Source organism: Lipotes vexillifer, unplaced genomic scaffold (assembly GCF_000442215.2).
Source record: "Lipotes vexillifer unplaced genomic scaffold, Lipotes_vexillifer_v1.1 scaffold21, whole genome shotgun sequence".
In the NCBI taxonomy this organism is placed as follows: Eukaryota; Metazoa; Chordata; class Mammalia; order Artiodactyla; family Lipotidae; genus Lipotes; species Lipotes vexillifer.
Window position 1 is genome coordinate 2,955,417 of NW_006774065.1, and position 12,101 is coordinate 2,967,517.

Genomic DNA, 12,101 nt, shown 5'->3' on the forward strand with positions numbered 1-12,101 from the left:
AGGGAAAGACATGGGAGGCAGGGAGGGAGGAGGGGGAGGAAGAAAAGAGGGGAGTAACGTCAGGCACCTTCCTGCTGTTTGTCAGTTTTTCTCATCTGAGAAATGAGAATGTTGGATTGAATGATCCTAGAGGTCATAACTTGCCAAGATTATGTTTTTCTGTATTAAAAAAAAAGCCGGGCTTCCCTGGTGGCGCAGTGGTTGAGAGTCCGCCTGCCGATGCAGGGGACACGGGTTCGTGTCCCGGTCCGGGAAGATCCCACGTGCTGCGGAGCGGCTGGGCCAGTGAGCCATGGCCGCTGAGCCTGCGCGTCCGGAGCCTGTGCTCCACAACGGGAGAAGCCACAACAGTGAGAGGCCCGCGTACCGCAAAAAAAAAAAAAAAAAAAGCCTTCTCACACCAAAAGCAAAAGCAAAAATCAACAAGTGGGACTAGCATCAAACTAAAAAGTTTCTGCACAGCAAAGGAAACCATCAACAAAATGAAAAGGCCACCTACTGAGTGGGAAGAAATATTTGCAAATCATATTTGATATGGGGATAACATCTAAAATATATTGAATATAAAGAACTCATAACTCACTAGCAAAAAAACAAATAATCGGATTGAAAAATGGGCAGAAGATCTAGACATTCTTCCAAAGACATACGTACAGATGGCAAACATGTACATGAAAAGATGCAGAACATCACTAATCGTCAGGAAAATGCAAATCAAGACCACAATAAGCTATCACCTCACACCTGTTAGAATGGGTATCAGCAAAAAGACAAGACATGGGCTTCCCTAGTGGCACAGTGGTTGAGAGTCCGCCTGCCGATGCAGGGGACACGGGTTCGTGCCCCGGTCCGGGAAGATGCCACGTGCTGTGGAGCGGCTGGGCCCGTGAGCCATGGCCGCTGAGCCTGTGCGTCCGGAGCCTGAGAAAAGGAAATCCTTGCGCACTGCTGGTGGGAATGTAAATTGATGTAGCCACTATGGAAAACAATATGGAGATTCCTCAAAAAGGAGGAATCTAAAAGTAGAACTATGATCCAGCAATTCTACTTCTGGGTATATATCAAAGAAAACAAAAATACTAACTCAAAAAGATATCTGCATCCCCATGTTCATTGCAGCATTATTTACAATATCCAAGATATAGAAGCAACCTAGGTACCCATCAATCAATGGCTGAATGGATAAAGAAAATGTGGTGTGTATATATATACACAGTGTAATATTTTTTCAATATTTATTTATTTATTTTGGCTGTGCCAGGTCTTAGGTGCGGCATGCAGGATCTTTAGTTGCAGCACCTCAGATCTTTAGTTGTGGCATGCGGGCTTCTTAGCTGCAGTATATGGACTCAGTTGTGGCATGCATGTGGCATCTAGTTCCCTGACCAGGGATCGAACCCGCGGCCCCTGCAGTGGAAGCACAGTCTTAACCAATGGACTGCCAGGGAAGTCCCATAAACTTTTTTTTTTTTTAGTTTAAATAAATTGGAAAGAAAACCTATGAGTTATTTATAATTAGGACAAAATAAATATTACTCTCAAAAGACAACAACAACAAAAATGGCTACTGCAGGACATTTAAGGAGCCAAAATGCAAGAGGGTGGGGTGGGGTTGGCACAGTCCCTGGCTGAGACTGCCAGCATCAGGGTCTTGGAAGAGTTTCCAGGCAATGAGGATAGTTGATGAAGTCAGTTCTCCAGGAAGATGTCTCAGCAACAGAGTTTCTGGGGACTGACGTGGAGCTAGAGGCAGGGGGCTGTCCTGGAGCCCTCAGGTAAATGCCACAGCTGGCCAGCAGTTACCACTCCATCTTCCAGGAAAGTGAGCCTTGAGGATTCGGGTATGGGGGATGCTGGGGAGTAACCCAGGCCTTCCTCCTCCCAGGGCCGTAAGCTCCCCCTTCCCACCACTCTGGGCCAGGGGTAGGGCCACAACCTCTTTCCCAACACCCAGTCTGTGGCAACACCAAGGCCTCCCTATTCTCCATCAGCCCCCCCGCCAAAGCCCCAAAGAAACATAACTAATCATAACCAGCATTAACAGAGATCTCACTGTGTGCCAGATTCTATTCCAAAAACTTAACGTTTATCTCATTTAATGCCCTGCTACACTACTACTGTTCCCATTTTACAGATGGGAGACTAAGGCTTAGAGGAGTTCAGTAACTTTCCCCAGCCACATAGTATGTAGACCTCCAGGATTCAAACCCCCACACCCATGCCTCTAAACTCTATTGAATACAACCTTTTTACCTAAATATAAACCATACACTTGCTATGCAAACAAGTGGCTGGCTTCAAGACCAGTCCCTAATCCCCCTCAAATTCTCCCTGAATAAGAATTCTGGAGCCACCTCTGCACCCAAGCTGGCCTTGGCCTCTCAGCTTTGGATTCTGGAGGGCAAAGATCGCAGTCCCAGCCCAGGGTCCTAGAAAGAATGTGCCCTTGGCTTCCGGCCCCGGCTCTGCCCCCAACTGGCTGGTGGCCTTGGGCGAGTCACTCCCCCTTTCTAGGCCTGACAGCATCACCCTGTCCAATGAGGCCGTGCCTGGATCAGAGGCTTCCAGGTCTAGGAGCTTCCAGGATCAGCTCCCACCCCCAGGAAGGCCAGGAGGCCAGGGGCGGGACTTGCTGGGTGTTAAATATTTCTGCCCAGCACTCTGCTGGCCTCTCATCCCAGTCTTCCCAGCAGGAAGTGTGACCAAGATCAGTCATGGTAAGAGCCTGCCTGGAGCCATGGCAGCTTTTGCCAACGGCACGGATCTGGAGTGAGATTTCCAGAAGCACCTTGTGTCCAAGTTTCCATGTCTTACTGTCCTTTTCTTTCTCCTTAGACGACTTATAGCAACAAAGGAGAGAAGGTAAGCAGGAGGGGAAATGTGGGGTCAGGGCCCCAGGAGACTGGGATGTTAGCAAAGAGCAGAAGAGGAATAATAGCTACAAGGGTTATGTGACGTTCTGGATGCACACTCAAGTTCACCTCTGCCCTCCCCGCCACATCTAGACTGAGCTGGACTCAACCCTGCCCTCCTAAGAAAAACTTTTACCTCTTCTTAAATTCCTGCCAATCTCTTAATCCTGCCTGGAAGTTCTTTCTAAGGTCTACCTTAAATCTGTGTCACCGTAGCATAAGGCTGTTTCCCCCTGTGAAACTTGGGCAGGCCTTCTGGGGGAGAGGGGGGCTCACCAATCCTGAGCCCACAGGAGCTCAATTTCTACATGAGAAACCTCTTTCGAGGCTTGGCAAGCCTTCAGGGCAGCAGGGTGGGGCGGGTTGGCTTCTCCTAAGTTCTGGGATTGAGGGTGGGACAAGGGAGGTAGCTAGGGGACACCTCTCCACTTGCACTTTTCTAGACCCACTTCTAGGGACTGAGCCTTGCCCCTTCTCTTCTTCTGCAGCCTGAGAAAGGCCGATTCCTCCACTTTCACTCCGTGACCTTCTGGGTTGGCAACGCGAAGCAGGTAAAAGCTGGGCAAGGTGTTGGGAGTGGATAGAGGGCAGGCAAGGGGGCCTCCAGGACAAGGGCAGGTCTCCAGCTGGGTCTGTGATTGGGCCCCGGGACGGGAGGCTCAGGGCCAATGTTGGGAGAGTCCCAGGACGGACAGTCACTCTTTGGATCCTAATTACACAATCAGGGCCGCGGACCCCAGTGGGAAACTTACCTGAGATCAGCGTGGGCCAGGGAGCAGGCTTTCTTCCCAGGAGGATCTCGGCACCTGGGGCAACAGGGCAGATAGGCTTGGGGGACTGGGGACTGGCCCCTCGACCCTCACAGGCCTGTCTGCAACTCTGTGATTCAGGCTGCGTCGTACTACTGCAGCAAGATGGGCTTTGAACCCCTAGCCTACAAGGGCCTGGAGACGGGTTCCCGGGAGATGGTCAGCCACGTGATCAAGCAAGGGAAGGTGAGTCTCCACCCAGGACCCTACCCATCCAGGAGGGCCATCTCTCTCCCTGCTGGTCTCTGAGCTCCCTGACAGCTCTGGCACCTCTGGGTGCAGGAGGCCAGGAAGCCCTTCCTCCAGGCGGCCCAGTGCTCTTCCAGGCTGCCCGGTGTGGTTAGCGGAGCGTGCACTGAGGTCAGCCTCCACTGGGCCCTCCACCGGCACCTTTGTACGACACGCAACAGGGACCTTCTTGGTTTGGTCTACTTCTCGGCCTGGCCCGACGCTGGCCTCACAGACGTTCAGGAAAAGTTGGCAAAGGCCTCAGACGTCAGACTGGAAACCTGAGCAGTGCCCTGGTCCCTGGATCCCCGGGGCCCTCCCCACGGGGAGGCATGACCGGCAGCTCATCCCAAGGCCCCAGGAGGGTCTGGCACAGGAGAAGCCCCCATCCCTCAGGACCAGAGGGGAAGCTAGGGCTGAGGAAGGACAGGAACCCAGGGTCAACAGTCCTGCCTGGCTGGGAAGAGGGGTCTTGTCCTAATGTCCCACCAGGGGTATCTCGCTCGTGGGCAGGGAGGGGGGCCGGGGGTGCACCTCCAGAAGCTCACCTGAGCCACCAGCCACACCTCCCTTCTCCTCTGGGTCTTAGATTGCGTTCATCTTCTCCTCTGCCCTCAACCCCTGGAACAAAGGTGAGGGGGCCCCAGAGAGTTCGGGGTGCCAGGGAGTGGAGACGTGGTATTGTGGGTGGGGGTTAGGGACACAGGGGTGGATCAGGGTTCAGGGAGGGGGCCTCAGCCTAGAAGGCGATGAAGCTCAGAAGGCTGAGAGTACAGGGGAGGGGCCATGACTCCAGCGCCACCTGCCTCCCCTGCCGGCCACAGAGATGGGCGATCACCTGGTGAAACATGGCGACGGAGTGAAGGACATTGCCTTCGAGGTGGAGGATTGTGACTACATCGTGCAGGTGAGGCCGCACCTGGGCTGGCGCGGAGACGAAGCAGTGAGGCTCGGCCTGCCCTCTGTCTGCGACAGGGACCCCCATCAGTCAGGGCTGGAGGACACTGCCACGCTGGAGTGATGTGCCCAGATGTTGGTTGAGACACACCTGAGTTCCAATGACACTCTGCCCCTTAGTAGCCGTGCAACCTCTGTCTGAGCCTCAGTTTCTGCATCTGTAAAATGGGGATAACCACCTACCTCACTGACTTGTTACAAAGAGGAAACGAGATCACAGTGATCATTTCTTGAGCATAACTGTACCAAACGCTGTATTCAAGAGGCAGTTTAGACGTTCAAAGTGTAGATTCCAGAGGCAGATTGCTGGGTCTCAATCTTATTAGCTGTGTGACTTCAGGTGAGTGACTTAAATTCTCTGTGCCTCAATGGTCTCATCTATAAAACAGAGACAATTATAGTGCCTTTCATGTAACGTTGCTGTGCAGATTAAAGAGGCTAGTACTTACAACAGTTCCTGACATGTGATAAGCATAGACATGCAGTAATAAGGTTTTGCTAATTATCAAATACATGATTCATGCATGTAAGGCACTTGGCAGAGGGTGTGACACATAGTAGATGCTCAATAAATGTCAGCTTGTATTTGTCTTATCCAACCACCCTTTTTACAGATGAAGAAACTGAGGACTAGAGAGGGCGAAGGGCCACAGAGTGAGTTAGCACAGGACAGGCAAGACAGACCCCCACCCCCACCTGGTTTGTCTTAAATAGCCCCAGCTCTGGGCCTGGACCTCAGCTTCTCTATCTGCCAAATGGGCATGAGCCATGGCTGTCAAGGGCAACAGCTAAAATTCGCTGGAGTTCCTGCCTGGGGCTGGAAAAACTGGAGGAGGCTGCGGCAGGACCATGCAGAGGGGATCCAGCAGGGGCAGCCAAAGGGTCCAGCACTGAGGGTTCAGCACTGACCACCTCCCCACCCCATCTCCTCTGCAGAAAGCCCGGGAACGAGGCGCCAAGATCGTGAGGGAACCCTGGGTAGAGCAAGATAAGTTTGGGAAGGTGAAGTTTGCTGTGCTGCAGACAGTGAGTTAACCTCAGTGCCCCATCTCTCCTGCTGTCAGCACCCACTTAGATGCCAGGACCCCCCTCCCCAACCCCTGACTCCATTATACCATCCCATACTTGTGCCTCAAAGTGCAGGCATTCTCCCTGGACCCTGATCTCCTGTATTCTTGGCTGGTGTGCAGAGGCTGAGGAGGGCTACCAGTCACGCCTCTGGGCGTCCCTTCCTCCCCAGTGGGGGCTGATAGCATGGGGATGCAAGGAAGATGGGTGGGTCTGGGGAGGGAGGTGGGAGGGAAGCCCCGCCCCACTCAAGCTATGTGACTTTGGGCAAATCACTTCACTTCTCTGAGACTCCGTTTAAATAAGCAAGGTACCACCTGCGTGGTCCACCTGTGTGATCTGCCACACGCTAATTAACCGTTCTGTGCCTGTTTCTTCAGCTATAACTCCTCCCACGGTCATTTACAGGATCAAATGATTCGTGTATAGCACTTAGAACAACAGCGCTTGGCATATCACAGACACGCAGCAAAGATTACCAAGTCTGTTGAGCACCTGATACAATCATAGGTCCTTCCTCCTCAAGATTTAATACAACTCAAAGATTGTTAGAATGATTGAAAAGCCTCTTCCATATAATCAGATCCAACACCCTCATCATCTTCATTCAGGCAACACATTTTAATTGAGCACCTACTATGTGCCAGGACAGCATCATGAGCAAAACGGCATCCCCGCCTCCACAGAGCTTCTGGTCCTGTGGGGCAGACAGACTGTCAAACTTCCAAAGGTCAGACTGCAATTCATTTTGGAAAGGGGAAGTGACTTGCCCAAAATCACACTTGAGTTAGGGCCAGGTCTGGGTTGGAACCCAGGGCTGTGTTGGCACCATGAAATGCAGCCTGGCCTCAGCAGGGATGGGACCTCAGGCTGTTTGCCACCCACAGTATGGGGATACTACACACACCCTGGTGGAGAAGATGAACTACACCGGCTGGTTCCTGCCTGGATTCGAGGCCCCAGGATTCGTCGACCCCCTACTTTCCAAGCTGTGAGTGCCCCTTGGGGCAAGGGTGGGGTGCCCTCTCTTCCATGCAGAGGGGACAGAGCATCTTGGTCCCTGTGCTGGGGAGCCCCTGAGCATCCCCCAGGATGGCTTGAAGAGGCAGCATAGAGGCCAAGAGCCTAGGGTCTGGAACCCAACTGCCTTGGTTCAAATCCCAGCTCTGTCACTTACTAGCTATTTAACCTTGGCAAGTTATTTTTCTAAGCCTCAGTTTCTTCATCTGTAAAATGGGGCTAGTAATAGTGCGTGAGTTGATGCAGATAAAGTGTCTATAGTAAGTGCTATGGAATAATGAGCAGTTACTGTTATTGAGGGGCTGGTGGAAGAAAAGATTTAGGGAGTAGCCTTCTCCTCACCCCCTAACTGCCTCCCTCTCCCAGGCCCAACTGCAGTCTCGAGATAATTGATCACATTGTGGGAAACCAGCCTGATCAGGAGATGCTGTCTGCCTCAGAATGGTGAGTCCCTGGCCCAAGCCCTTCCCACATGTGTGACAGGCCCACTCCCAGGTGTTGTCAGGAAATAGAGCACGAGGTGCGGGCAGGTTAGTCTGAGGTCACTGATTCATCTCTTCCCATGAAAAACTGTCACCATGGAGACCAGAGGATTTAAGGCCCAAAGTGACCTCCCTCTGAGGAACCTTGGGCAATCAACACAGGGGGTGTCACAGTCCAGGGAGGCTTGGAGGAAGGCTGTCACTACCCAAAGAGCACGTGTGTGCAAATTAGAAGCAAGTACCCTTTCTCAAAAGCACCTCCATCTGTTGGAGTGGTGCCATGTATATGGATCTTGTTATCAGATGCTCCTAATTGTCATAATAAAGGTACAAACCTATGATGTGCGTGATGTGAAAGGTGGTACCCTTTTTGGAGCCTGCTCAGGGAACAAATTCTGGAAGGTGGAATAGGGGCAGGGGGCAGGTCCCAGGCCAACAGCAGAGCCATTGTGCCCTTCCGGCCACCCCCCACAGGTACCTAAAGAACCTGCAGTTCCACCGTTTCTGGTCCGTGGATGACACGCAGGTGCACACAGAGTACAGCTCTCTGCGGTCCATCGTGGTGGCCAATTACGAGGAGTCCATCAAAATGCCCATTAACGAGCCAGCGCCGGGCAGGAAGAAGTCCCAGATCCAGGTGGGGCCCCCCTCAGGCCCCGGGGGCCTTGGCTGGGGAAGAACGAAGCAGGGAAGAGGTTTGAGGGCTCTTGCAGGGGCAGGAGTGTGGGTGACGGGGCCACTGACAATGGTTTCCTTGCTTCCCTCCCACAGGAATATGTGGACTATAACGGGGGCGCTGGGGTCCAGCACGTCGCTCTCAAGACTGAAGACATCATCACAGCGGTTAGAAGCCCATTCCTGGTCCTAATTCACCTCCCATTCAGCTCCTGAGCCAAACTCTGCAAAACGGAGTCAGAGGCTGGGGATGGGGGTGATGAGTGGCAGTCCTGGGTCCCCTTCATCAGCCCAGATGGCTGACAGGGCTCCCTTAATGGCTCGTGCCATTCATGTGCAGGCATATTCCCACCCTAGAGAGTTTGGTCTCTCTGCTACAGAAGTAGCAAGTGCCAGAGTAACAAGAAGCCTGGGCTCTAGACCTGGTTCTGCCAGTAACTTACTGTGAGTCTTTGGGGGATTCAACCCCCTCTCTGGGCTTCAGTTGCATCAAATTGAAAATGAGGATATTAAGCTACAAGATCCACTAGGTCCTTTCATCCAAATTAAATGTCCTGAGTCTATGGCTCCAGCCCTTGAGGAGGCTGGGTGCCACCTGTTCTTAACGTGGCAGTACGACCAAGTGGACAAGAGCCTGGCCTGTCCCATTCAATCCCGGCCCAAACAAGAATTCACCATGACCATGGTAACTTCATTCATTCATTCACACAACAGATGTTTACTGAGCACCTACTATGTGCCAGGCACTGTTTCAAGTACTTGGGATACATTAGCCAACAAGACAATAGTTTCCACCCTTACGGAGGCACAAAACAAAATTAGTAAAATATCTCTGTTAGATGGCAGTGAGTGCTCTAGAGGAAAATAAACAGGGCCATGGGCGAGGGAGGGTGAAGGACATTTTTTTTTTTTTAATTTCAAGTTTTTCTTTTTCTCTTTTTTTTTAAATTTATTTATTTTGGCTGTGCCAGGTCTTAGTTGCGGCACACAGGATCTTCGTTGTGGCACGCGGGCTTCTTAGTTGCGTCATGTGGGATCTAGTTCCCTGACCAGGGATCGAACCCAGGCCCCTGCACTGGGAGGGCAGAGTCTTACCCACTGGACCACCAGGGAAGTCCCAGGACTTTGTATATTTAAATTAGGCGGTCACCAAAGTCCTGGCGCTAAGAAGGAGACATTTAAGAATGCAGAAGACATTGGGCTTCCCTGGTGGCGCAGTGGTTGAGAATCTGCCTGCCGATGCAGGGGACACGGGTTCGTGCCCCAGTCTGGGAGGATCCCACATGCCGCGGAGAGGCTAGGCCCGTGAGCCACGGCCGCTGAGCCTGCGCGTCTGGAGCCTGTGCTCCGCAACAGGAGAGGCCACAACAGTGAGAGGCCCGTGTACCGCAAAAAAAAAAAAAAAAAAATGCAGAAGAGAGAAGAAGCAGTGGAAATCTGGGGAAAGCGCCCCAGGAATAAGGGACATCCAGGGTAGAGGAAGGTTAAAGGAACAGCTGGAACAGAGCGAACAAGGAAGAGAAGGGTAGGAGATGAGGTCAGAAGGTAGGAGTGGGGGCAGATAGTGAGGACTTTAAATTTGACTCTGAGACACCACAGTTGGTAAGCAGAGGAGTGACATGATTTGACTTGTATTTTAGTAAAATCCCTCTGGCTCCTATGTTGAGAATAGATATTAATACTTAATCTCTCAATGCCTCAGTTTTCCCAGCTATGAAATGGGGAGAACAGTCATCTAAATGTCTCAAAAGATTACTGCATCGACATAATGAGACAGTACATAGAAAGTGCTCCAGAGAGGCACATAGTGAGGTCCCATAAATATTAGTGATTGCTGTTCTTCCATCGGGACCCACAAGGCCCAGAGGAGGAAGGGGATGAGGTCACACTGCATCCTGGCAGTTTGGGGAAGCTGGAGTAGGGACCCTGCCTCCTCCTGGCCCAGCACTTCTCCCTGGCTGGGAGTGTTGAGCATAGAGAGAGAAGGACTGACCTTGACCCTGCTCTGAGACAGATTCGCCACTTGAGAGAGAGAGGCATGGAGTTTTTGGCTGTTCCGTCCACATACTACAAACAACTGCGGGAGAAGCTCAAGTCGGCCAAGATCCGGGTGAAGGAGAATATTGATGTTCTGGAGGTAAGGCCTCAAAACAGGATCCTCGGTCAGCCGAGGAGAACAAGCCCTGAGTTCCATCTTGCCTCACAACTGCTGTCTCAACCTTGCATCAGGCACTGGGATGCAGCCGGGAAAGCAGACCAGGTCCCTGCCGTCACGGAACTTGCATTCTAGTGAGAAGACAGATGACAAATAGATAACACAAACACCATCAGAGAGAGAGAGAGAGAGAGAGTTGGTGCTGTGCAGAAACTTAAAACAGGCTATGACAGAGAGTGATCTGGGGCTGCTACATAGGAGGCAGTCAGGGATGGCCTCTCTGAGGAGGTGACATTTCAGTGAGATCGAGATGATGAAAGGGAGTTGGCTGTGTGAACACCTAGAGAAAGAGCAGTCCTGGCAGAGGGAACAGCAAGTGCAAAGGTCCTGAGGTAAGAGCAAGTTCTGAGTATCTGAGAAACAGAAAGAAGGCCAGAGTGAATGAAAGGAAGTGTTTGAGGAGTGGCCCAGGTCAAAGAGGTAGGCAGGAGCCGATTCCTCTGGTAGGCTATTTAGGAGTTCGGATTTTTTTCTTCTGTGGCCAGAAACCATTGGAGGTTTTTCTGGTTTTGTTTTTGACAGCTTTATTGATATTTAAGCACATAACATACATCATTTTTTAAAATACACAATTCAGTGGTTTTTGGCTCTTCACTATATTATGCAGCCATCATTGAAATCAATTTTGGAACATTTTCATCACTCTAAACGGAGACCTGAAACCTCTTAGCCACCACCTCTCAATCTCCCCATTCCACCTCCTCACCCTCAGCCCTAGGCAACCACTGATCTTCTGTCTCTACAGAGCTGCTTTTTCTGAACTTGTCATATTAATGGAATCACATAATCTTTTGTGACTGGTTTCTTTCACTCAGCATCATGTTTTCAAGGTGCATCCATATTGTAGCACGTGTCAGTACTTTGTTCCTTTTTATAGCTGAATAATATTCCATTGTATGAACAGACCACATTTTGCTTACGCACTCATCAGTTGATGGACATTTGTTTCCACTTTTTGGCTATCATGAATAATGCTATGATCATCTGGGTAACAAGTATCTGTGTGGACATACGTTTTAATTCTCTTGGGTAGATACCTACGAGTTAAATTCCTGGGTCGCTCATATGGTAACTCTACTTCCACTTTTTTTCTTTTTTTTTTTGCGGTACGCGGGCCTCTCACTGTTGTGGCCTCTCCCGTTGCGGAGCCCGGGCTCCGGACGCGCAGGCTCAGCGGCCATGGCTCACGGGGCCCAGCAGCTCCGCGGCACGTGGGATTTTCCCGGACCGGGGCACGAACCCGTTTCCCCTGCATCGGCAGGCGGACTCTCAACCACTGCGCCACCAGGAAAGCCCCACTGGAGAGTTTTTGTTTTTGTTTTTTTTCCCACTGGAGAGTTTTAAACAGGGGAGTGAGATGATCTGATTTTTGAAAGATCCCTGAACGTGGGGAAGATGGATTGTAAGGAGGCAAGAGCAGAAGCAGGGAGAGCTGTGTGGGTGCTACTTGGGTGGTCCAGGCCAGCCTTGCGTGGCTAACACAGGGGCTGAGGCGGGGAGGTGGAGGTGTCTGGGACTGCTGCAGAAAAGGGTCTTTTCTTGGCTTTGGGGGTGCAGGAGCCCCCATGGCCTTTCTAAATATCCCACCATTCCAGGCTACAGGGGCCAGCCAGCCTCCCCCTTACCCAGTCCCCTGTCTCCCACCTAGGAGCTGAAAATCCTGGTGGACTACGACGAGAAAGGCTACCTCCTGCAGATTTTCACCAAGCCCATGCAGGACCGGCCCACGCTCTTC

The 12,101-nt window shown here is 51.6% G+C and overlaps 1 protein-coding gene across 1 annotated transcript in view; it reads left to right on the top strand.

Annotated features, from left to right (window-relative positions):
* Nucleotides 1-2,669: 2,669 nt before the first annotated feature.
* The window catches only part of HPD (4-hydroxyphenylpyruvate dioxygenase), a 9,681-nt gene continuing 249 nt past the window's right edge, over nt 2,670-12,101 (top strand). The window contains exons 1-13 of the mRNA XM_007448746.1: nt 2,670-2,717; nt 2,836-2,862; nt 3,401-3,463; nt 3,803-3,907; nt 4,539-4,581; nt 4,774-4,856; nt 5,843-5,932; nt 6,862-6,965; nt 7,361-7,438; nt 7,951-8,113; nt 8,248-8,319; nt 10,166-10,288; nt 12,015-12,101. Coding sequence (XP_007448808.1) covers nt 2,715-2,717; nt 2,836-2,862; nt 3,401-3,463; nt 3,803-3,907; nt 4,539-4,581; nt 4,774-4,856; nt 5,843-5,932; nt 6,862-6,965; nt 7,361-7,438; nt 7,951-8,113; nt 8,248-8,319; nt 10,166-10,288; nt 12,015-12,101 — 1,041 coding nt within the window. The 5' untranslated portion in view covers nt 2,670-2,714. The remainder of the gene's footprint in view (nt 2,718-2,835; nt 2,863-3,400; nt 3,464-3,802; nt 3,908-4,538; nt 4,582-4,773; nt 4,857-5,842; nt 5,933-6,861; nt 6,966-7,360; nt 7,439-7,950; nt 8,114-8,247; nt 8,320-10,165; nt 10,289-12,014) is intronic.